The sequence below is a fragment of the Aphelocoma coerulescens genome, chromosome 2 (genome assembly GCF_041296385.1).
Source record: "Aphelocoma coerulescens isolate FSJ_1873_10779 chromosome 2, UR_Acoe_1.0, whole genome shotgun sequence".
NCBI lineage: Eukaryota > Metazoa > Chordata > Aves > Passeriformes > Corvidae > Aphelocoma > Aphelocoma coerulescens.
In genome coordinates, this window is record NC_091015.1 from 39906846 (window position 1) to 39933794 (window position 26949).

General features: G+C 37.1%; 1 protein-coding gene across 4 annotated transcripts in view; it reads left to right on the top strand.

Annotated features, from left to right (window-relative positions):
• The window catches only part of ITGB8 (integrin subunit beta 8), a 48868-nt gene extending 22226 nt beyond the window's left edge, over nt 1-26642 (top strand). For 2 of the 4 annotated variants that reach the window (XM_069007084.1, XM_069007086.1), the window contains 11 exons: nt 524-689; nt 3404-3562; nt 8427-8522; nt 8611-8700; nt 11315-11449; nt 14352-14757; nt 15819-16044; nt 17590-17693; nt 18793-18956; nt 26176-26301; nt 26542-26642. In XM_069007084.1, coding sequence (XP_068863185.1) covers nt 524-689; nt 3404-3562; nt 8427-8522; nt 8611-8700; nt 11315-11449; nt 14352-14757; nt 15819-16044; nt 17590-17693; nt 18793-18956; nt 26176-26301; nt 26542-26595 — 1726 coding nt within the window. In that variant the 3' untranslated portion in view covers nt 26596-26642. Of the gene's footprint in view, nt 1-523; nt 690-3403; nt 3563-8426; nt 8523-8610; nt 8701-11314; nt 11450-14351; nt 14758-15818; nt 16045-17589; nt 17694-18792; nt 18957-19049; nt 24628-26175; nt 26302-26541 lie in introns of those variants that run through there. The other 2 variants (XM_069007085.1, XM_069007083.1) reach the window with 2 other exon arrangements.
• Nucleotides 26643-26949: the final 307 nt, after the last annotated feature.

Sequence of the window (26949 nt, forward strand, 5' to 3'; positions counted from 1 at the left end):
ATGAGGTAACTGTTATAAATATCAATATTAATTATATGTACATTTATGTAACACTAGTGGATATAGGAACTTAGATTTTATTACAGCTTGAGCCAGTAGCCTGTGTAGCAACCTATTAAAGGATCTTAATGTTGCAGCATGATAGTCCTTTCTCAGGGGTAATGAAAAGCAAAGCTGTATCACCCTGTAGATATTCCAAAAGGGTTTATATGCTCCTGAGATCATACCATCCCTCTTGTTGCATTTTTTGTTCTGTATGAAACACTACATATATACTGTCAGTATATTAACTGTTATTATATACACAATTCCATAAAATACAAAATAATATACATTTTTTGTAGTTAATTATAGCTACTTCCCACTGAAATTAATTTCACATAGAATTGCTCTTTTTTTCTGTTTCTTGTCCTGTGCTACCTACATCTTTATTGGTATCAGGATTTTATGGGTTAATGAGGATGCAATATTTTTATCTCCTTCAAATGAAAAATAAGGCTTTTGATTTGTTTTGTTTTTACAGTGATTACAATTTAGATTGTATGCCTCCTCATGGTTATATTCATGTGCTATCCCTGACTGACAATATAGCAGAATTCAGAAATGCAGTGAATAAACAAAAAATTTCTGGGAATATCGATACACCTGAAGGGGGTTTTGATGCAATGCTTCAAGCAGCTGTGTGCCAGGTAAGGAAGGAGCTTATTTACAAAAGTCTAAAGAAATAGTAATTCAGGCACTCTATATATATATAAATGTGTATTAATATATATAGGTACAATGGTGCTCAGTGTTCTTGAATTCAAAACGCCAGTTCTATGCCTGATAATACTAAGATTTCTTTTCCTCCTTTTCCATTATTTCCCCCTTAACTGTACATTTGCAATTGAAGCTGTAAAAGGAGAGCATGAGGGAATATGTTTCAGTATTGGTTAATGATCTTCAAATTCTGTCTTTAACCAGCCTAACCAACATAGGATGGATGATGAAAGCAACTGCTTCTTGTTTGAATGGAAAAATGTATTAATTTCAGTCAATTACATAATTAGTTTCAAAAATCATTAAAACACTGCTTGTGTTCCTCAGTGAAGACATACAAATTTGACATTTCTTCTCCTTTAGGACTTGAAAATTGAATGATAAGTTTCACATATCTGCTTGTGTTGATAAGGAAAACAGAAGAACTTCGATGTTATCAACTTTTAAAGACTTCATATTTTAAAACAGTACAAATCAACTAAAATTTAACTTTTGTATGTTGATAAAATTTCGTCACAGTCTCTCCCATGCAGAAAAGGATGAAGAAGATCTGTATCAGTAGGTCTCAAGCTAGAAGCATATTAGATAAAGAGAGTTTTTTTTTCTCTAGAGAGCTGTTTTGGTTGTTGTTTTAATTCTTACACATATTAAAGCAATAAAAATTTTGAAATTCAGTTGATTCATGGGTTTGGTAATGCTCTATAAAATACTCAACTCCTGTTCAAACCACAGGCTTGCTGTGTTTCTCATCTATCAGAATGATGTCAGGACAATGGTTTTATCTTGTCCATCTTCACATTATTTTTCTGAGCAGTACAATAACTCAAGGACAAAGAGTAATCCAAACTATGCTAAAAATGAATAGCTTGGTCCAATTTTATTTTCAAATTTTGGTGAACAGGTAAGTAAAAACCACTCTTCATAAACACTGTGGTTGAAGCTGTTACAAAAAATTATTATGGAACTTTGGAAAAATTCCTAAAAATTCAGTGTTTCTCACTGGACATATTCCACACTTATGACATGTGAGTTCTAGAATAATATATGCTTCCAAGAACAATAGAATGGAAACATTCATGAGAATGTGGAGGCTTTCCTTCTAACTGAATTGTGAACTAAAATGGATGGGAAAAATGTGCAATTCATAATGACCATCATGAACTACAAATTATATTAATGTACACTAAATTTGCCTACAATAGACCTTTATAACTTGCTCCATCTTGCTTTAACCAATACATCACAGTTGCAAGAGACAGCAGGTTAGAACATGGAGCGGCTTTAAAATTTTGATTGCTATGACATATGTAGGTAGGAATCATAGAACCACAGATCATCCTAATTTAGAAGGAACCCATAAAGATGATTGAGTCCAACTCCCTGCTCCTCACAGGATTACGTAAAACTAAACAACTCTCAAGGTGACAAGGTCAAATGATGGCGTCTTAGGAGAAGAGTTTTTTACAGTGCTGGAGGAGAATTTGGAATTATTTAAGACAAAACCTGTTTCTAAATAAAACTTAAGATACTCCTTTTTTTAGAGGAATGCTGTCTAGGAGTGTCTGAGGGAGACTGATGCCTAAAGTGTAAGTTGGAAAAGACATGACACCCCTCTCTACTTGTTATCCTTGCTGGCATGAGATGTTTAATCCCCATTCAGAGCTAGCAGAGAATGAGCCTGAGAAGGGAGTGAAATCCCTCTCTGTGAAGAAAGGAAGACAGAGAGTAAGTCGTGAAGCTTGGCTGAGTACATGGGGTGTACTGCAGGTACACGTTTCACATGCAAATGGTAGAGAGGAGACAGTGTCATAGGAAGGAGATGAAATGGAAGCAGTGAAAAAGAAGATGGAATAATCAAGAGAGGGAAAAATGAAAAAGCATGTGATGTATTTCCTGTCTGCCTCAGAGGTTTGATTATAATCAGGGAGATAAATGTTTTGAAAATACAAATTGGCATCTAAAAAAATTTAGACATACGGTTACCTTGCTGCATCCTTCACCCTTGAGGCTGCCACTTTGCCATCAGTCCCTTAAGATGGTGGATAAATGTGGCATTTTGCTGCATAATAAAGAATTTCTCAATTTGCAATTGCTTGAAGACCTTCAAACTTTAGTTTATTGATTTTTGATCACATACTAAAGTACTTTCCAGAAAATTGTGTAGGAAAAGGAAATTATAGAGTGATGATAATATAAAGTAAATAAATACAAAGTAAAAGTAGAACAGGATGACAAGTATCAATATGGATGAATGCATATTTACTGGTTGTAATGCTTTCTTGGATCCCAGAGAATTTTACAAACTATATGATTTACATTTTTACATAATAGTGACACACACAATGTGGCAGTTGTTATCAAGCCTATTATATAAAGCATAACTGGGATGTATATTGGGACATTTTTCTTCAAAAAGCAAAGAAAGTGGAAAGTGGAAAAAAAAAAAAGAGATTGGTAGTTTTCAGATGTAAGACATTATATCTGTTCCCACACAAAATGCTTTAAATAGCCTGGTTTAAACAGTGCTTCCAAGCAGTGTAATATCTGAAAGTGGTCTTTCATGTTAAATTTTCATTTTTTTATTGATGATTTTAGAAAATAGGTAGGTACTGCTTTCTTATGCCTAATTTTGTTTTCTATTTAGAGCCACATTGGATGGCGTAAGGAAGCAAAGCGACTGCTTCTTGTGATGACAGATCAAACTTCCCATCTGGCCCTTGACAGTAAATTAGCAGGAATTGTAATTCCCCATGATGGAAACTGTCACTTGAAAGATAATGTGTACATCAAAGCTACGAGTATGGTAAGGTATATGTCATAGATTTTGCCTTCAGAGAGGCAGTGCAAAACTGTGTAAAGAAGGTTTTTAGACTGCTGCCAAAGCATTGCTTTTATTTCAGTTATTAGAATGGTATTTTTCTAGGTAGGCAAGTTGTGAAATGAAGAATTGGTCACTTGGCATATTGGCATTCTTTTTGTGTGGAATAAAGTATTTTGGAGTCTGAAAAAAACAGTACACAGCAAAGGAGGATATGTTACTGGTTTTGGTGTGGGTTTTTATTAGCATCATAAAAATCACACACATTTTGTATAAAATACAAGTAAGAAGTGTGTGGTGTGATATTTTGCACAAGTAGAAGCTGGTAATATGTCAGAGTCGTACAATCATGCTCATAAGACAAAGGTAGCGGCTGCGGTTTACGGTCAGAAGATGCACAGGTGCATTGGTTGAAAAGGCTTGGTAAGAGTAAACCAGAGGGTGTACAATAGCAATGAACTATCTCAGCTGGATGGATTAGCATTAAATGCATCCAGATTTCACAGTAGAAAGCCAATGTGTGGTAGTACAGGCCTCTGAAAAAAAGTTGCATCCAATCTGCTGTAGCAAAATAAGACACCTTCATCAGATATTTTTAGATTTCAAAATATTTTCTTCAGGAATGTAAAAAGTAGTCATAAGTGACTGAAGAAAGGAATTTTTGCCTAAGAATTGTAGGTTTCAACTGCTTTAGGAATTTTCTTAAGTAAATATTAATTGCTTATTTAAGAAACATGAATCACTGCTTAATTGCAGTGTAATCCCCAGAAAGCAGAAATATGAACTGTGGAACAATCAGAGCACGTTGAAGTTTTGTTCTCAGTGCTGGCTGCACTTAGTTGAAGTGTACAGCCTGTGTTCAGCCAGAACCAGCAATGTGCAAGGGAAGTCAGTGAGGGCTGTGTGTAAGTGAGGTTAAACCTGAATTTAATCCCAGCAAGTGGTGTTTACAAGGATGGTGGAGCAGCAGGAAGAGGCCGCTGGCTGGTGTGATCATGACATACGGGAGGTTTCTGGGAAGTGGTGAGTCTTTGGGACCTTGCTGAGCGGAGGAGGGAGATGAATGTGTGCTAACAAGAAGGTTATTTAGATTTCCGATTATCTGACGTTCTTGCATTCATATACTCCCTCTTTCACTTCTTGGATATTTCCTCACAGATGTCTGAATATTTTTTTCCACTCTAATCAGTCTATTCAGTTTATTTTACTTAGAGCAAATAATCCTGAAACTTTTCTTTCCCAAAGCAGAACACACTCTCTTTTTATTTTCTTTTCGTTTTCCTAGCTGCAGTGCTATAAATCAGAGGATGTTTGCTCTGCTTATTAAATAATTGCTAAAGGCACAAATCTTTTTCTAGTGTTCAGGATTCCTTTGATAATAAAGATATTGTCTGTTTCAGAAAAAAACCCCAGCACACTATATTTATTTTCTGTCCAGCTTTGGGAATTAATTTCTGTTGCAACTGGAGAAACTCACCAATGGAAAATACAGACAAAATTTATGAATCTCTTTCTAAGCAGCCATGATAGATTGATGGCTGACTGAAAAAAGGTGTTTTAACTGATACTCTGCATCCTGGTTTGAAAGATCATAATTTTACTGTTCCATATGGAAAAAGAAATCTCCATGATTACTACTATTGATGTATTTTATGAAATGAGATTTTTTTATCCACCCAAATGAAATTACTTTGAAAGATGCTTAGATCTATGGTGGCACATCTAGATCCATCTGGTTTTTTAAAATATGGGCTAATTTTTGCATGCCCACATGTTAACAGTAGGCAATTAGTACTTAGTTACATGCACTTAGTACTAGAAAAGGGTTAGCAAGGGAATCTTTCTTAGCATTGCATTTTCTGGAGTAGATTTGATGACAACACAATAGTGTCTGTAAGGGAAAGTGTGCTGGTTTCCTGCTTTTTTCTTCTCATCCATGTTATATGTGATTATTTTATTCATAGATATCCATAAAGAAACTTCAAATGAACAAGTGAAATCAGGGGGCTGGGAAGACTATTTGATATTTGAATGAAATATCATCAAAGTCCATCAGTCTTTTAGGAAACATAATGTGAAACATATTTTTGGGGTTTTTTCATAGTCATACAATTTTGTTGGGCTGTACTAAATTAAAGAGACCACTGTAAGCACATTGTTTTCCTGCTTTGATTCTTAGCTTTGGGTAGTCATGAGAAGATTGCATTTTGGCATATTTTTATTTCTTACTTGTGCCAGTTAAGAGGACTTTGCTTTATTTATTTAAATAAGCTTGGCCTTTACATCAGAAATGTTTCCACTTAGACATTTTTCTGAATGTTTCTTTCTAACTTTTGCTAAGCAGTCACACAAAGGTCAGCAAAAAAAATGCATGACAGGAAAGAAATCTAGTCCATTTTAATTAGATCTGTGTTTGGTTAACTCCCTTTCTGCAATACTTAACATTTGTATTAGTTATCTTCTCTGCTTAACACAGTAGGTTAAAATAATAAAATGAATGATGTAATTGAAACGAGAAAGATGATCTAAAATTAAAGTACATTTGTCTGAGCAGTAGTGGGAAGAGATAAGATAAAAAGACATAAAGTACAGCAAGGTTTTCACAGCAAGCAAAGTGAGGGTCCATGAGTTAGCACTGGTACCTTATGTCATCTCTTTACATGATTAAAGTTAAAAAGCTGGTGTATGTCTGTTGATGCTTTGGGCTTTGGTTTTTATTTTAACTCAATTCTAATAAAAAGAAACAAGTAGCTGGACACTCTAGTGAGTTATTGATGATAGATACATGGAAGTTCAGCCTTGCTTGTGAGCAGAGGAAGTCTGGGGATCCTGCCCCTGCAGCCCTTGCATGTCTATGGGTGTCATCTCTTGACATCAGTAAGCTCCATCTGAATAAGTTTTTGTTTTGTGAAGGCTTGAGAAGCTATTTCTGATACTCCTGATTAGAGAGTTCAGCTAGTAGTTGCAGAGTTGTTGAGGGGCCACTCTGCTGGAATTCAGAGACAGGTCTAATATCATGTGCTAAGCAGGAAGACTGACTTATTTTGCCACCATCTCATGATCCCTTGATACTGCCCCTATCATTCACACATTTATGGTGCAGGAGGTGTTTGCAAAACGTCTGGATTCACTCGTGTACTGGGACCACTTGGTGTGTCTGTGATCTGCCAGCCAATTATGCGTGGCCTGTAGGGTTGTGCAGCACAATGGAGCCCCCACCAATGTGCTTTGTGTCATGGAGAAGGAAGGAAGGCTTAGTACTTTGTTGTAGGCTGCTGAAAATGCCAACAAAGCCACCACTGCTGCATTTCACTCATGACTCCTGTGTGATAGAAATGCCTGCTCTCTCTCCAGTGAGCATGGCACTCTCTCTCCAGCTGGAGCTGTAAGAAGGACGGTTTAATACTGTGTTATCTGCCTTTCATCAGTTATCTTAAGGAATATAATCTTTTACCAAAGCATTGAAACTTTGAGAGAGGCGTGTACCCTGGCTAATATCAAACTGCACCAAGAAACTCCTTTGTTCTTTCTGTGCAAGGCTCTTTATAATGGTGCAATATGATGGAAAATGGATTTTGCTCCCTTGCATAACTTTGTCTCAGTTCTCTTGCTATTCAGATTACTGCTAGCAGAGTTGTTGACTTGCAGAGTGCCTTGAGTAACAAGGGACAATCCAAGGAGAAAAGAATTGTTCAGGGTAACAGACTGTGTTTGTGCAAGAGAGATAATATGGGGCAGATGGTGAAAAATACCAGGAAAAAAAGACAACAAAAGTTTGTGGGGGATAAAGGCTGAAATACCTGGCATAAGTGGAGGTGTCCAGATGAAATCTCTTTAAGTGGAATCACAAGCCAAGGCCCCAGTCACTTCTGTGTTTATCTGGATTTTAAGAGTTGAATTTACTTCTTGAGAACTATTCACTTATGGAGGGTTAATAAGCAGTGATTTTCAGATACAGATTGGTTTAGAGTACTGGAGCTGGAGGGATCTCACATAACCCAGGTGTAAAAAGCCCATTGGGACCACACAGACACCCTTGAAGTTCCCCAGATCTTGGATGAAGAGATAGCAACACACCTCTTGTTCTCAAATCCATGTCAGATCTCTCAATGAGAAGTGTAGAAGGGCAGGTCATTGGCGCAGGACATGCTGTCATAGGTACTTCAGCAAATACAACAGTGCATTACTGAGGAGGCCTGTGAAACTCATGCCACCTTCTTCAAGCACAGGTGTGGTTAAGAAAATGTGGCAGGTCATTGTGGTGAGGACTGGAGTCATCAGTCTTTAGGTAGGTCTTGAGCACACGGAGGAGAAAGCTGTCAGTCATAAGTGAGATAAGTACAGAATACTGACATTGCCAGAACCTGATCCAATGGCTGCATTTGATGTCAAAATACATGTCTGAGAATCAAACCTTTTTAATTACCCTCCTTGCTGTTCTCAAAAGCACACCTCATCTCAGTGCTTCATGCTGTATTTTCTCCCTGACTTTTGCACAAGAACCCACCTATTATTCCCTGTTCTTCTAGATGGACCATGGACCACAACATACCTATATTTCTTAAGCATCAGGCTCTAAACAAAAAAATAGTACTGTAGAGTTAGTCCTCCCTCCACTGTGCAGCAGATCTACATAGTTGGCAACAGATAAGCCTGGCTGATGCCCTGGTGATTTTTTTTTATTGTTTATTTGGATGGCCCCACCCTGGTTTTGATGTAGGTCTAGCATTCTCTGTACATTTAGAAATTAAGATTGGATTGGTTTTGGAAATCTATAATTTGTCATATTTGAAATATAAGATTTTTCCCTACTAATCTGCAGTCTTCTCTTTTCTGTTGTATTTTACAGGAGCATCCATCTCTTGGGCAGCTCTCTGAAAAATTGATTGACAATAACATCAATGTTATTTTTGCCGTTCAAGGAAGCCAGTTTCATTGGTATAAAGTAGGTTAGAAACCTGATTTCTTTTTTTAATTTTGAAGGCACAATATTTATACTTAAAACTGTGCATAAACGATTGTCTTTTTCATAGGATCTGTTACCTCTCTTGCCTGGTACTGTTGCAAGACAAATAGAATCACAAGCAGCAAATCTCAATGATTTGGTGGTAGAAGCCTATCAGGTATGATGAGAGTGACAATGTTGTATGTAATATTTGTATATTTTTCATCTTTCATAGCCTGAAGTTGGAATTTCCAAGATCTCGTCTTCCATCTGAAGTCCACAAGGATACATTCCCTACTTTTCCTAATGTCCAGGTGGAGAGGTGATACTATCTTATGATAGCTCTCAAAGTTCCAGTCTGTCAGGGTCTCAAAGCCAAGAGCTACTGTTTTTTTAATTTCTAAGGGTGATTCTAAATAGTCTGTTTAATTCTCTGCACCTGTTGCTATGTCACTTCAAAAGAGAGTTTATTTATTTGAATTTTGGCACCTCAGATCTGTAGTTGCAGACCAGACACCACTGTCCAGGCACCATATAAGTTCAGAGCAAAAGCACAATTCAGTATCTGGAGAGTTTTGCAGCATAATTTTTAGGAAACAAACAAGAGATGGGAATTTACAAGGAAGTAGTTTGAGGACAGTGGATTTCATGAGGAGCAGCGTTTATACTGCAAAAAGCAGTGTAATGACTTGGGGGTTTGAGGCGTGGAAGTGAAGAAGAGTTTTGATAGGTATTTGGGTGAGAACAATGGAAATGGCTTTGTGAACTCTTGCCTGGAGCACTCAATTGAACATAATTGTTGGGGAAAGAGAAAGTATTAGTATGGGAAATAGCATAAAGTCATTTTCCACACATGCTTGACGCAGAATGGCAGTTTGAAAGTGAAATAGGCATCTTGTTAGTGAAGGAAAGAGGGAACAAACAGCTTTGATAATGAAGCCAAGAAATAGGCATTTGATGTACCAGAGCACGGGGAAGCCATAGAGCAGCATGAAAATGAATGTGGTGGGTTGGATAGTTGGATGCTGCTAAGCTGTGCAGTTACACACAAACATTTAGGTTCAAAAAGTTGAAAACTTAGCTACAAAAGTGTATTCAAGGTATCCACAGGTATCACTTTTTTTTTTTAATTGGTTGGATTTGGGGGGCTGAAGCTCTCCATTTTACTTCCTTAACCACAGAATTAGGCAATTTGCTTACAGCAAATTTGCTATAATGAAGAGCCAATCCCTGTGTCTGCTCCTAGTCCATGGAGTGCTTTTGCACACATTTTTCTCACTGTCATATTGGAGACACTGGGCAGAAGGCAAAGACATTCAAAAGCAGACGAGTTTAGGGGCAGTCAAAGTGCAGAGAAGTTCTCACTGGTATTTCACTTCCTCTTATAAAGTCAAGAGATCTCATTTTGAATATGGAGATTTGCAGGAAGTTGCTGGCAAAAAATTTTGAAGATCGTAGTCCTTTTGTATGACACCTTTACACTGTTCATCCTAAACTGTAAACCAGTTCTTACCCAGTGCAGGGCAAACATTCAAGGAGAAGAAATTAAAATTTATGAAACAATTATTTAGTTCAGTACAAGTTTCAGTGGGACTTTCCTGGTCCAGCCACCCCCAGTTTGCTTTCACTTTATTTTCATATTTTGGACATTGTCTTTCTTCCCATCCTAACCTTCACTGGATTTCACAGTTTGAGATTTTTATCATAGTTTTAGGGGCTTTCAATATATAAACACATGGTGAACAGATATTGAATGTGTTGCCTTCTAGAAAAAAAAGGACTTAGATAAGAAAATAAATTTAGTGTTGATATTCAATGACAGTGGGCCTCTTGCAGTCTTGTTCCAGGCAGGGAAACCTTAGGCTTAGCTATGGAAAATCCTGGCTGAAAATCCCTGGCTAAAAAGCCAAAGATGAGTCACTAATTTTCAAAAAGTTACTAAGATAAACATGTGTTAAGATTCATGTAATTGCGTTTCCATTTGTAGCAGTAAAAAGATCCCACTAAACTCATTTTTAATAGTAATATGACAGGAATTTAAAAAATCCCTTTGTGCAAATTTCAGCTCATAAGTTTGTACAGAGTTTTAATAAATTTTTAAATGGTCAAGAAAAAGTATTTCTTCTTTGAAGGAAGAAGGATTTTAGGGTATGGAGTAAATACAAGTTACAAAGTAGCTGGCTTTTTCATTATTTTTTATTGCAAAATGCCCTAATGGGATCAGCCAATTGTTGGCTTACATAGTCTTAGTTGACCCAGAAAAATCTGTAAGAATAATCCCAGTAGCCTTTAGGTCACCCTAAGGCTTGTTCAGAGAAAATTTTCCAAGACAGATGCAAAATATCAGAAGTTTATAAAGTGTCAAGTCAATTAGGAAACTTTTCTACTGGATAACAGTGGTTTTATGTATGTTGACTGTTGTAACAGTACATTTTAGGTGTGTGGCTAAAAGGCAGCATGGACTCAATGAGCAGGTTTTGTTGCACATGGTTGTTGGAATAGATTTTCAAATTGCAAAAAATGCAGTCTCTCAAAAGCATGTTAGCAAAGCTGAAAACATTTTCATCTGGAAAACCTAATCCTCTTTATCAGAATTACCAGTTCATTGGTTGTGTATATTTGGAATGTAATTGGGTCTTTACATGGGAAACAATGCTTTAATTCATTCCTTTATTCACACAGACAAGCTTTCTTCATTTTTAGTCAGACATAGTAGCTGTACTTGGTGTTAGTCACTAATGTACATTATATTTTGAGATGTTATGCTATTAAAACTTGTTTTCTGGTTACAGAAACTAATTTCTGAAGTGAAAATTCAAGTGGATAACCAGATCCAAGGTCTTCATTTCAATATCACTGCAATCTGTCCTGATGGAAGTAAAAAAACTGGCATGGAAGGATGTAAAAATGTGGGATATAATAAAGAAGTATGTTGATCGTTCTCATTCTTCAAGGAACTGGAATACTTATTTTTCTGTTTGGTTGGGTTTCAATGGTGTGAAATCTTCTAGGGATTTACTTAAACTGAAAATGGATTTATGTGATTAATGATCACAGGCTCTCTATTATTCTCTGGATTTATTTTTCTTGAATCTTATTTTAATTCTCACTAATCCCATGGAACTAAGGCTCAAAGCTTTTCCTGAAAGCTAACGTCCATTAAAACTTTCCTTCTTTGTCCTCCACTGGGCACAACCACCACATCCATTGTGATGAAATCTGTACGTAAAGAGGTTGAAAGATAATCACCCAGTGGAAAAAAATCACTGGAATTTGTGTTCCTTGAGTCTGTACTAGGTGTCACCTTTCTCTCTTCTTGCTTTAGTAGTCTTCATGCACAATCAGGTTTGTGGATAATTAGTTTATTTTATAAATCAAATTAATAAAATAATTTATTCCCATTTTAATTGGTGCTACCTACTGAATGAAACAGAGCCTCATGCATCATGAAAATGCAGGGGAAGATGTCTGTCTGATGTAAAGAACATGGCTTTCTTCCCAGAAAAACTTCTATGTGCCTTGATATATTTATTTAATTGCTTGGACTACCAAAGTAATTCTTTTAGCTTGCCAGGAAGAGGTCTGTGTTTCTAGAGAGCAAGGTCAAGGACTTCTTTCCTGCTTGACATGTACGTATGTCTCAGCTAGTGTGATTTTACTTGTGTCTGTGTGTAGAAATAGCAAAATAAATCAGTAGATTAAATGTGTGAATTGTAATGTACATTTAAATGTATTTTATGCTTTTCTGAATTTTGTCTGCATGCTGCTGATTAGCTTCTACAGTTTATGGGAGATTTGCTGTTTTTATTCTTAACTCATCTTTTCTCCACTGTTGTTCCCTGGGCATGTCATAAGAAACAGGACTGGAATTTGTTCTGTTTACTGAAAAGAAAAATATTTATATCTGTTTCTTTTTAATAAAAAGCCAAGCCAGTTGATTGTAAAAGATTGCATGTGGTCTCAAACCTCTACTGCTGTTGAAAATGAGCCATCCTTAAGAGATTAATTTATTTTAACCATAAATCCTTCTTTCAGTATTTGTTTACAGACAAAATGCTTTTCCTTAATTCTCACATTCCTTTCATTGTCTAATCCTTCTTCCTTCCTTTTCTTACCAAAACACAAAGTGGATTAAATTCTGGAAGAATCCTGTGACCTCTTCAGGGTGCAAAACTAACTTTGGCTATTAGCAAGTGTCATGGTGTTGTAATTATTTAGTCACCACAGGTTTAATCTGTCTGCCACTGTGTTCAGAATCAAAATTCACAACTCATATGCACGACATGATCTTCCCTTCCCTCCCATTTCCCTGCCATCCTTCCAGTACTGTTTTGTACATGAAGATGATGTTCTCTGGCAGGGCTGTGTGTTGAATAAAAAGCACATTCCCTACCTGCAGCCTGTCATCCCCGCATGATACACACCTGCTGTATGAATCAATTTCTCTACAGCCACACTTTTGCCCTGCAACCCAAGGGAAGAAATCTCATGCGCGGAGAGTGTGGGCTACTGAGGGGTTATGTGTGTAGTGGCACATTTGAGAAACGAGGAGAAGAAGAAAAGCAAAGGGTGAGACAAAGCCTGTGTGCCCCCTCAATATGACATTAAGTGCATGTTTCTGCACAGCATTCTTCTCCTGTTGTCCGTGTAGGCAGCCGCAGCCCCACTCACCACAAAGCCACCATTGTCCCCAAGGACTGGGTTGTTCTCGTGTGGGGGCACAGCGGGAGGGAGAGACAGTGATGAGAGATGAATGGCCTTAGTATTTGTTGGTAGTTTCAACCTCATATGTAATCAGTTTCTCGGGGTTTCTCCTTTTTTATTTGGAAATCTTTATTTCTTGGTACTAAAGATTAAAGGTACTCGCTTCTCTTGTGCTCCTTTCTCACTTTTCCCTCCTGGTTACATTTTCTCTGAGGAGGCAAGAAAGAGTTGTTTTACATCAGGAAGCTGAAAAAATACAAAACCTTAGAGAGAATACTGTGTCAGAAATGTACTGGTCAAAAATAAAGCCAAAAACAAAGTTGTGAAATACAAGATTGATATCTAGTGTGTCACACATGCCAGAGCTGTCAAAAATTTTTAGTGGTGATTGATGGAAACTCTATGGCCATCACCTAACCACCAGAATTATTCTTAGTCCTGTGCCAGGACTACAAAAAGCCGTGGGAGCTCCTGCTGTAGTGGGCACTGGGCACTGCTGGGATGAGGACCTGGAGGATGGTGGTGATGGCCATGGCATGGCCCGAAACTAGGCACTGGCTCCATGGAATTGAGGAAAGTAATCTGCTGCTAACATGTGAGCCATTTCTGTGTTTTAGTAGGAGTAGCTAGGGCCATGAGAAACCTGTGTGGTTTCTATGTCCATGACCATTTCTGCAGCAGGGCATTCACTATAGATTCTTTTTTATGAAGAGTATCTCTGTGTCTGTTTGTGTATTGGCTTGCTCAGTCTAGTTCCAATTCTTACCTGAATATTTCTGTGATATATATACATTAAATAATAGAAGGAGGATGTGATGGTGTTTCTATTTCCATTTAATTTGTATTAAAGTTGTCTTTTGCAACGATGCTTTTTTAACTTGAAAAGTAGACTTCTGTCAATCCTCTGTTGTTAGGATTTTAACTGTATTTGTGATGCCTGTCATTACTAATATATCATGTTTGACAAGTGACCACTGTGTATTTTGCTATTATCAGCTAGTGCACATTAATATACAATATAAGATTCTGCTTTATTTTTATGTGTTAAAAATTTTAAGCAAATGTAAGCAAGGAAATAATAATAATTATAATAATAATAATAAATCCGTATTTATTTCTTCTTAGGTACTTTTCAATGTATCAATTACAATGAAAGGATGTCATATAACTGGAGGAAGAAAATATGCCATACTTAAGCCCATTGGTTTCAATGAAACTGCCATTGTTAATGTGCAGCAAAGCTGTGCCTGCCAGTATGGAGACAGCACAGGGCACAAAAGAGTATGGGCTGATGAAACTTCTACTGACAGCAAACAGTCCCATTGCAGTGACAATGACTGTAGCTCTAACAGAGACACGCTTTCCTCAGAGCAGTGCAGGCAACACCAGGACCAACCCATCTGCAGTGGTCAAGGAAATTGCATAGATGGAAAATGTTTCTGCTACAAAAACAAGCTAGGCAAGGTGTATGGCAAGTACTGTGAAATGGATGATTTTTCCTGCCCCTATCACCAGGGAAACTTATGTTCTGGTAAGTTGCAGCATTTATGTCTGTATTTTCTGAGGCTAATGTACATGATGCAGCTGAAAACAGTGATATAAGGCTGTCAAGAACAAGAATTGTTTGTGCAAAATTAATGTGGGCAATGTCCTGAACATCTTGTTAGGAATTCACACTCCTGGGCTCTCTTCACCACAGGCATACACACTGTCTTCTAAATTTCACCACTGTTTTCTAGGAAATATATTGATTTTTTTTCCGAAGTTTAGCTGTTTTAATATTTAAATCTCAAAATTCTTAATAAGTAATAATACTGATTTCTCAAACGAAAAGTAACATTTATTCCAGAAAGCTAGTTTATACATTTCAGTCTAATGGGAATATGAGATACTGAGAGATTAGGAAGGAATCGTAGCTTCCAGGTGAGGTTCTGATTTTCTACCACCCTAAATCAGTCCCGTGAGAGATACAGTGGCATTTGATTTCAGACACTGGTATAGACACAAACATTGTTTGGAATGCCTGCTTCAGAAAGAAGACTCTAAGTCAAACAGAATTGTTAGAAATTCTTACTCTTTTTGTAGTCTGCCTTATGGTAGAGAAGAGAAAAAAAAAAAAAAGATGAAAAGGAAAAGGGAAAGGAAAAGGGAAAAGGAAAAGGAAAGAATGTGGTCTGTGCACATGAACTTGATACTCCTTCCACTGAATCTTGCTGTTTATTTGAATGGAATGTTTTCTTGCTAAAGAGAAGTTTGTTTACCTTGCCTAAAGACTATTTTCCTGGTCATTGCATAATTCCTAATCTCCATTGTTTTGATCCAAGGCAAAAGAGAAAAATTTTAGTAGAAGGTTTTAGGGTGACATCATAGTAGCAACTTTTGCACAACTTAACGATGAACAGCAGTCTTCAATATTTATCATCCCAGTAATTTCAGTCCAAGTTGTTAACTTAAAAACTAATTAGAAAGTCCAGGTCTAAATTTCCTCTGTTTAAGGTAAAGCACAAGCAATACAATACAAATGTACCCATCTAAAAATTTATTTTCTATGTTTTCATGGAAGCATATGACTCCAGACTCTCTGTGTTGTAGGTAATGGTGAATGTGAAGGTGGTAAATGCAAATGCTTTGCTGGCTGGGAAGGTGATCATTGCGAGTGCTCATCACAATCAGCAAAGTACTGCCTGAATTCAAAAGGCCAGATTTGCAGTGGAAGAGGAAAATGTGTATGTGGAAAGTGTGAGTGCACAGATCCAAGAAGCTTTGGCCGTTTCTGTGAATATTGCCCTACTTGTAACAAAGCCTGTGAAGAAAACTGGTATGTTTCTTGTGCTAGACTTGTCTTTTTCACTCCCTAGTGTTGAAACATGAAGAAATATTTCTTGGTAGATTCTTGGTAGATGCTGTATTTCTTAGCTATTTAGATTGTAGGAAATTGGTACAGTTCATACTTGATAGTTCTCTAGGTAGTTGGATTCACACTAGCAATTCAGAGAATTGCATGTCAGCATCATTCATGCTTCATATGAAATCTTCTGGGTAGGAAATAAAACCATAAATTTGTATTTTTAAAAATGGAAAATCGATCCTACTTTTGGATGCCACCAAGTCCAATAAGATTCTCCACATTTGTTTTTGCACACTCCTTATGCTTCTCAGCTGAAAGAAGGAGGTGTGGAACTAGAGCAGTGCATGTGCAGTGTCACTGCCATTGATCAGCAGAGCAGAGCTGGTCTTACACAGAGAACAACATTCTTCATTGCAGTTTTAAAACACTTAGTCTTTGCCATGCTGGCCTTAAAGCACATAATTTTTCCTTACCCATGTAAAGGAAGGGACAGTGTGGAGGTTGAAATGAGCAAGACCAGGAGGAGAGAAGCTAGACCAGGCTCTCAGTGGTGCACTGTGTGGTCCTGGTACAGAGAGCAAATGAAGCCCTTTCCTTGGGCACAGCTTTTCTGCACCCTCTCATCATGTAATGTTCTGCATCTCACTGTGCAGTGGGTGAAAGATCAGCCTTTTGTTGGAAAGGTCATTGTGCTCAAAACAGAATCATTGTTTATTTGTATTAATTTCAATTATAGCTCATCTGGTGAAAATGTTGGAGAGCCAAGCTTGGCCACATCTGGCAAGGTTGCTGCTAAGAGTTCACTAGATAGAATGCAGTTAGCCTTTCTGGCTTACACTTGTTCAAAGTCACTGTAAAATGCATGCCTTTAGTAAATTCAGAAAATGGCATATCTTCATTAAAAATTCATCGAGGGCTTTTTTGGAATCTCTTGTGATTGACATCTTGTGATGTCTGTCTCCTGCAGGGCTATACAGTGAAGACAGTATCACTGAGAGCATTGCCTTCCTCTTGTGCTGCTCTCTCTTAAACTGCCCAGCAGTGCAGACTTACTTGGCTTTGTCTTAACATAGCATCCAAAAGTTGTTGACAAAGCTGTGTTTCCTCCCCCTATCTCTACCCTTCAGTTCCAGCACGCATCCTAATCAGATTGATAGGTAAGGAAGGACTAGAACGGAACTGGAGGCTGAAAGCTGAAGAAAGGGTGCTGGACCTTAGCTACACCCTGTGGCAAACTCGCATCTCAGAAGGCAGAGCAGGGGTTGGATGAAGGTGGCTCAAAGCCAAAGACGTTTTAGTTTACAACTTCCAACTAGTTGGTTCTGAGAAGCACCAGAGGGATAAAATGCTGAGAGAGGCATCACATTTCAGAAAAAAAATAAATAAATGTCACAATGTTTTTACTAACAACAGGAAAGCATTATGTGTAAGCACTACGTCAGCTTGCTGATAAAATCTCTTAAAGGGGAGTGCAGAGAAAGACATAGGTTTTTAATTATATTTTTTATTTTACAGGAACTGTGTTCAGTGCCATCATTCTAACAATTCATCTCAAGCAATACTTGACCAGTGCACAACCTCATGCGCTTACCTACTGCATTATATTGACCACACTTCAGGTAAGTGGCATTTTCTAGGTAATTTTAAGAAGAGATTAAGATCTATTGGGATTAGTAATTGAATTTGCCAGTGTTAAAATGTCTTTCAGAAGCATGTCACATTATTACAATAGCAAAGAAAGAAAGCAGGAAAAAGATAAAAATCATTTGTAGCTTTAGGGAAAGTAAAAGATAAATAATAACAGGAAATACGAATGACAAGCATTGCTAACTTCAGTTTTCCCAACTCCTTGAGAAGTCACATCTAATAATGATGAATCCTGCCTGAGCAATGCTTAAAGAAATAATTATAAAAATTTGTTATGGCATCTGTATGTTTTATTACTTTGAATATGCTTATATTATTTGACATTACCAGAAACAAGAAAGAAGTGGAATGCTTACCTCGAGTTCAGTAATGTTTAAATGTTCCTTTCAAGTATAAAAAACTGCAGTTATGAGGGCTGTGGAAGAATAAAATCTTTTTTAATAAAATCTCATAAAGTAATCACTCCATACAGCAAAAAAAATGCAGGTAAATGGTTTGTCACTTAACATTTATATAAATATTTTTATACTATAATTCATAAAAGAGGAAACTAACTGTGAATACTTTTTTATAACTTTAGTATTAGGGAAAGCTTACTGTGGTGGTCTACCAGTGAGGAGAACACTGGAAAAGGATTCAAAAAAACCACATTTTCTTTCATATTTTACCAGTGATCTTTACTGTCATCTTGTGAAGATTAAATTCTCTCTGTCCCAAACATCTCTAATATTTCATCCTCTCTATTTTAGCTATAAACTCACTCTGCAGAGAATTTGTGATGGGCAATAAAATGAAGCCTGAGTCTTAGTTCTGTAGATTAAAGGAATAATAGTTTCACTATTTTTCTACAATGGATCTTAATCTGAATTGCCTTTCTTGAAATGCCCAACTTTAGAAGCTTGCATATGATAACTTTTCCTCTTAATTTCCCTTAATTTATTTTCTCTTAATTTTTATCAGGCTCGTGTTACACTTATGCAACATTACTAAGCAGTGGAAATACGTCTGTGTTAGAGGGATGTGCCAGTTCCATACGTTAGGCTTTACCTCTGTCTTTTCCTTTTGTTGCAGATTGTTTCTCTGGACGAAGCTATTTTAGAGTATTTTCCATAATCTTTATAGTTACCTTTCTGATCGGGTTGCTTGTTGTCCTTATCATCAGGCAGATAATTCTGCAGGGGAGTAGCAATAAAGTTAAATCTTCATCTGATTACAGAGTATCTACAACAAAGAAGGTAATTGATTTCAGAGCCATCATCTTCAGTAATCTTTTTCTTGCATATAAAAGTTAGCTAATTGCTGATAAAACTTGTATCTTCTCCTTCAAGGATAAGATGTTTTTGCCTACAGTTTGTACAAGAACAGTAACATACAGACGTGACAAACCAGAGGAAATAAATATCGACATCAGCAAGTTGCGATTAAATGAAACTTTCAAGTGTGAATTCTGAAGACTGCAAATGTCTATTTCCATCATGCTCGACTTTTAAAAAGCTACCTTTTGTACTCTGTGGGAGTCTTGACTGTTGCCATATGGTTTTTTGTTGCGCATTTTGTTGAATACTGTAACAAAGTGACATGTAAACATATTCACATTATGTGATTATGTTTGGAACTATAGCTGCTGTATTTTTTAAAACTTTTTTTGAAAGAGAAATGTGCGTTACTACTGTTCAGAAACATTAGTGTTGATGTAGCACTTTAGCATATTCTAATTTATTTAGTTATGGCCTAGAATGTAGATAGAAACCGGTCTGACAAAGCACTGATCTCACTCTACATGTAGCTAGTACTGATGTGCTCTGTGGGAATGGAAAAAAGCTGTGACTGAAGTATTAACAGTGCTGTATATTATAGCAATAGATGAAACTATTAAAATGCTCTTAAATAGAGTAAATGGTACTTTTATAGTTCTCTCAGTTGACAAATTCCACTAGTTTGTCTGCTTATGCCTCTTATCTTTTCCTCATAACAATGATGGGATTAAATGAATGTTAAGTTCCTGGTATGGGTGCATGTTGTGTGTGTATACGCACACATATGCGTGCACACACAGGTAAATTATATATATAATTTTTATATGGATGATGTCACTTAAAGATAATTTATATCTGATAAAGAGTAATTTTTAGGTTTTTTACTTGTTTAAATATAACCTCCCATTTTATACAAAATTTAAGGTGTTTGAAAACTGAGTGGCTACAGAAAATGAGTTCTTCTGTACAACAGCATAGTCTACATGATGATCACTGCCAGCAGACTTCGCATTTAGAGTCAGCAGCATCAATTCCATTGCAAATAGATAAATTATGCCAGAGCTGTGTTTGGTTTGCTAGCTACATGTCAGTGTTTTGCCAAATAAAGACTTTGATCTTTTTGTATGATGTCAGGCATAAGTCTGATTTTACACATGCTCTTTTTCTCTATGTAAAATAGTTTATGAGATTAGGTTTTGTAAGTTTTTGTAACCACTTCAGTTTTTGTGACTGTGCATTGAGAAATATGTCCAGTGTGTGATGGGGAAAAGAACCTGCAATTTAGAAGAAGGTGAGGAAAATAGAACTCTTTTTCTTAAGAGAACATACTTATTGACTTTATAAATATGGATCAGATTCTGCCTTCAGAAGTGGGCAAAACTCTTCCAAACATGGTGGGACCAATATAAGCTTATCTGAGAGCAGAATGTGAGCTACAAAGTCAAGCAGAAGCATTTCTTTTTGTCCCTGAAAACAGCTAGAATGATAGAAGACATGTTATTGTTATATGGGTGTTGGAAGTGTCAGTCTGATTTACTAACTGTATGCTGCTGAAACCCTACAAAAATCTGATCAACCTCTAATGCACTAAAACCTTGCTGACAAAAAGAAAAATCACCTCAGAAGACAGTACATCATTTTAACAACATTTATTATTAATACTAGATATTGTCACTATTTGTCATAGACAAGAGTTACAGAAACAAAGCAGGACTTCCTTATGTGCAGTTTGTAGAAATTACTTGTATTTCCTATTCTGTATTTCTTATGTAAATTCCCACTGAAACATGAGGACTATGAGGATTGAAAGGAAGACAGGATGTAGAAAAATGATGAGTGTTTTATGAGTGTTAAGTTTCTTGGATAATGGATCAAGTGGGATTGGGAAAAATAATATACAGACAATGGGCCTTTCATTAGTCATAAAAGCTCTAGACCTTCGGGACTGTATTTTTAAAAAACCTGTAAATTGGACTATTAAATGTTTCTAAAGCAGTCTCCAAAGTAGGCCTTCAGCTTTCTACCACACAAAGTGTCTTATTTAACAAAAAGAGTATTTCTTTACACTGACCCTGATTTTAGTGATAGCTTAATTGTAGATTAATTCTGTAATTCTATCAGGTACACTTTAAACTCTTTCTTTTAAAATGTTTTCCTTCTGTGTAAATTAAAAGATTCCAAACAATTGGTTTTGGTGGGATAAAGATAAAAGATTGATAAAGGTTGACCTGCTGTTACTCTTGTCACAATTCATGGCTATTTGTGAGTGGGAAACAAATCTTTGGTTGTCTATTTAACTTAAAAAAAAATTCAGTGCTTAGTGGAGTATATCTAAGTATATAAAAAAGAGGTTAATTATGTTTTTTAAACAGGGTTATAAACCCTTTTTAAAAAAATATTCCTCACCATATAGTGGCCTTTAAGTGTGCACTAAAGTGTTTACTGAACAGATAACTATCTTTTTTTCTTTAGAAATTACTTTTCACTCTTAGAGGGAGTTCAGTTTTGTGGGTAGGGGACAATGGAACTGGGTTCTTGGTGGAAGAAAGACTTGAGCTGTAATACCCATCTTCCAGACACATCACACTGCTACTACTTTTCTTCTGTAGTACTTGGCATTGCAGTGCTGCCTGTGAAGGGGCACGGCCAGTATTTCCTTATCAGACACCTGCCTGAATGTTTAAAATGCTCTGGTCAGATAGAGCAGGCTCACAGAACAAATTGCACTGTAAACTGCCTGCTGTCCTGAGATTAAAAAATGTATATTTAAAAAAAAAAGAAAAAAGAAAAAAAAAAAAGGAAAGAAAAAAATAAGACAAAAAAATAGCTTTTTTTGCATCTCCCTCATGGTTTTGCTGTATTGTGGAAGAGGCTGGTGAAAGAGAATAAGCTGCTGCTAATGTGACAGGTCAAGGCTTTTAGAAGGCCCATGGGGAGCTTATACAGAGCAGGATTCTTGGGAGGAGGCTTTGTTTCTAGGGATGGAATCTATCCATGAGAAACTCTGGCTTTGCTTGGTACTTGTTTCCCTCTGCCTTTGACCATGTTTTTCAGAAGGGCTGCTGCAGGAGATGAATAGCTCAACAAAAGCCTCACTATTTAGGGAGCTGTGTTCCCTCAGCACATGACCTTAAATGAGAAAGCAGCCTTTAATTCACAAGGAATTTCTTCAGTGATTGCAGGACTGTGCTTCCTATAGTGCTTAATATGGGAGATATTAAAGGCGAATTAGTTCATATTAGTTTTCAATGTATTGTGCGTCAAAGATGTTCATAAAAATGGGGGAAAAAATAACTAACCTCAGAATAGAACGTTCCAAAGTTCTCAAATAACACTTCTTATACTGGGCTTCTTCAAGAAAAATTGAAGTCAAATAATTCTACTGCATGCTTATATCCAAAAATATACCAGCAGATACTGTTGCATCTCATCATTGGTTTGGGGAATTGTTTTTAGATTTGGTCCCACAAACAGAGCATGTGCATGACTTTTCACAGCATATTTGTTACTGTTAAAATCCATACTTATAATTTTCAAATTCTAGTCCCCCTTTTTTTAACCTTTGACTGGTTATTTGGCTAACTCTTCAGAAACTGCATGTTTATGTAATTAAAAAGTATGTATTTTACTTCAGATTTTTTTTTGAGTACTGTAAAATGAAGAAATGCTATGAAATAGTTATTGCCAAGCATCATGACTACACTAATAAGATTGCTGCAGAAGTGTGTGGGAAAATAGCTGTTTCATCCAGAAAACGTGCACATGGTATGCAAGGAATTTTCATTGTGCCCAGCTGAAATTCCCTTACATTTGCAAGGACGTTAAAAGTGAACATTAAAAAGGAAGGATGTTCCTATGGGCATAGTTTACATTTTAGCTATTATTTACAACTGGATTTATTTTTTCCTCTCTATGATGTCATGAAAACCTGCTATGTAAAGCATTTTTCAGACTGCAATGGAAAAATATTATTTTCCCAGTCTGATCATATATAATATTTATTTCCTGCTAAGTGTGCATGTTTTGCAAACCATGGAAGTAAGTGTGTGAAACAGCTTCAAGCAACCCCCCATCCTAAAAGCAGACATAGGGTCTGGTGATGCCCAGGGTAGAGGGCACAGCTGTGCAAGGGCACAGCTGCCTGTGTGGACACTTCAAGAGGGACAGCATCCCTGCAGAAATGGTGCTCTGAGATCTTGCTTCGCCTTCTATCAGGGCAGGAAACCTCTCCAAAGTAGATGGGCTTGGCAGCAGTGGTGTCCTAGGTTTGCATCACAGGCACTTGGCCCCACACTGGGACTGTGTTATGTGCAGTATGAGCCCTAATGCTGCGGGCTTTTCGCATCTTTACTCATCAAAAATGCCTGCATGCAACCCAGCAAGGGACAGCCTGTAAACTTGGATGCTGCAGGCCTCCATTAAAGCTTCTGGGGAGCATTTGGGCACCTGCCCATTGACTTCCCACCAGCCCTGGATCTCCACCAGCCAGCCTTAAGGAATGCAAGCTGTAGCTGGAAAGGGCACTTCTCACAGAGGCATTTGTGCTGAGTCAGTGCTGGATGACACCTACTCTGCCCTGACGCAAGTAATGCGTGGTGCCAGTGTCGTGGCTGCCCTTTTGCAAGAGAGGGGAAAGCAGAAATGGAGCAATAGTTAAGAAAAAACACTGATTTTTAATTCTTGAGACTGCTCTGACGCACAAGTATCTGTTGGCTCTTATAGAGAATTGAAGTCCATGAAGAGGGGGAAAAAAGGTTAAAATTAATCAGTGGGAATGCATCTCTACAGTGAGCCAAATCAGTTTCACAGAGAGCAAGCCAGCTCAGAGTGGTTGGCCTGCTGGAGGGGGGGATGGGGGGAAGAAAAATCCTAAAATTTCTAGATTCTTAAACTTCAGAAAAGCTGTTCTGAATTGCACGTTCTCTTTGTTTCCTTTTCTGCACATGCTTTAAAACAAAAGTACGTATTTACTAAAATAAAAATAAAATTAAAATATCTGGCATTTGTTAAAATAATGGCTTCTGTCCAAATTCTAACATTTCATCCTGATACCTATATTGTACTTGGGCTGTTTCAGTTATATTTTGAAAGGAGATGTTGAAAGATGAAAGAGTCTTTTGCAGGCATTAGTGTTGGATGAATTCACTGTGCTGACATCTTCACTCTTACCTGCTACTGCAAAATAATGCTACTTTAAAGTGTCTTACTTAGCAATTGTGTGACAGCTATTAATAATACTACAGTTTTAAACTTTCTATTTAACATATACTACCTTTTATAAAAAAATATAGGGAGATAAATAATGTGTCTCTAGATTTTATGCATAGAGAATGTTAGTAAGGGAAGAGGTTTTAAATCTGATAACTTCTTACTGCTCATTTTACGTTTTAAATGATACTTTTAAATCACTACTTTTGTTCATCTGGAAATATACTAAATATTTTATTATTTAAAATAGTATACTTTTATAGTTGTTTTATTAATTTCAGTTGACTACTAACTTCTATGGTGATATTTATTAATGAGTTGACACTGTAGTATATTGAGATGTTTATTTTTCTATCAGAGCTGTAACAACTATGACATAGCATTATTTTAATGCAACATCATTGTACTTGCTCTCTAAAAAATAAAATCAATATTTAATCCATATGGATTTTTCCTATTTTTAATATTAAATATGTCTGTGAAAAGGAAGAGATGTTCACCTCCTTTTAAAAGTATAAAGCACACTTACTGAGGTGCACAGATGTCTGCAAAGGGAAGCATATGATTGTGGTTATTTTAAAATTGAGCAATACTGTGTCCAGAGAGATAAAATACAAAGAGTACCTTGTTTATCAGATGCAGGCAAACGAGTGGATGCACATTCAGGATGAACTTTGAGAAGATGGGAAGGAAATAAAACACTATTTATCAGCTTGGAGATGCAGCTGGTTTACTTTGCCCAACCCAACTGAAACATGAATGCACCAGGAGGTGCTACTACTTTGTAGAGAACAAGAAGACACTTCCTGTAGAAATACAATCTGTAGATTGATAAATGGTTGTGATAGCCTCTCTTCTCCTTTGCTCTGTTGGGCGGCAGAGGCACTGGATTTCTGTGAATGGGTAAATTTCTCTGCAGATGCCTCATCTCTGCCACTCACTGCACATTTGGGTCTCTTTACGAGTACTGGTGAAAACACATCACTGGTGGGGAAGGTAACACATTCTGTTCTTGTGCAGAAGCAGTCATAGCATTTACTTTGCACAGTGGCACGAAATTGCTCTTGAAATGGACTTTAGCTGTGCCCTATATAAGGACATTCAAAATTTGCCATGATGCCTCAGTAAGAGACATCTGTGGCACTAAGACATCTGCCAGACCTCACTGGTAAAACTATCCATCTATGCTGCTAACATGATCCAGTTTTTGCTTTTAGGAGTGAGAGAGCTAGAATCAAGTGACAAGTGATGTGTTCTCAGTCATCACATAACTAACTTAGTGTCTAGGACTTAACAATAAAAGAGAAATACTAAGAAAAGGTCAAAACGGAAAAGAAAAAAATAAGTAAATATCACAAGGAAAATCTGTAGATCATTGTTGCTTCTTTTATCAAAGCAAGGAACATCATCCCAATATATGCATGGTGAGACTGAGTCTGAGAAATTTCACAGATGCTGTAATCAACCTTCACTGACACCCAGAGCAAGAACATGCAACCAGTCCTACAAACAGAAATACACATTTTCCTTGAAAGCTCTTTATTGAGGAAATGTTAATGTTATCATTACTCCAAGTAAACATAAACCTAGATCTGAATTTCAGACACACAATTCAAGCGTACAGTCTGAGCGAGAGCCGTAGGCCTCCATTTTTCCATTTGGCAGTAATCTTGAAGCCAAGGTTTTGTTAACACTGAAGTCTCCTACAGCCAGTGATCCTGGCACCGAGTATGTTGCATATCCTGTATGTTGTGAAATGATGGTAAGTGCTCTGTATGAAATCTTTCTTTCTTTCTTTCTTCTTTCCTGTGTTCTGAAATCCAGCAACTGAGTCATGCCTATATACCTTTCAATATCCAGGAAATGACAAGGTTTTGACATTAGTGGCATTGTATTCAGCCAGTTTTTGCCCATATATACACAGCTGTCTGCAAGGGCACAACAGTACTGAATTTGACTCCAATGTAACACAACTGCTATTTTGTTGCAGATGCCATTGCCAAGGAAAAGGCTTGCTGGCCGGACTCACCAAAGAGAAAAGAAACCTCAGTTACAGCCTCTAAAGCTGGAGGAGGAAAGAGATCCTGATTTCAGCCACATTTTTGACACCAGTCATGTAGGTGCATGCTATTACACAATTTCTCTGCCTGCATGATTCCTTTTGTGGTCGGTGCAGAATTTGATCCAATATTCAGAGAGGATGGCATTAGGGAGAGTTGGTTTGAGTGAATATCTGAATATGCCTGATGACAACCTAAAGATGATGATTAGAATTAAAAATAAAAACTTTTTTAACAGACTGATTTTGACTAGTAAGGAGTTAATCTGAAAAGTGGGTGGTTTCTTTTGCTTTCAGGTCTACAACAAAGACAATAACCTTGGAAATGCATTCCTGCTACCCTTGGTTTAAAGCCAAGCAGTTTAATGTATTTTATGAAGTAAATAAAAATCTAGTTTTACAGAAACCCAAGTGGTCTGAAGCTGTGATTAGAACACAGGTGCTGTCAGTTCTTCTGGCTGCTCATCTTCTGCTTGGGAGCCTTTGAGTGGTCCAAGTTGGGTTGGACTGTACAAAATTCATATAAAGTAGATGTAGGCTGCCAGTCTGGTTTATTAGCACTCAAGAGGCCCCAACATTATCATCTGGTTCCTCATCCCAGGGAAACTGTGGTGGGTGGCAGAAAGCAGAATTTGCTTTATTTTTTGCAAACCATTCTATCTCCTCAGCACAGAGCATAGCATGGTCTCTGATTATTTTCCTGGC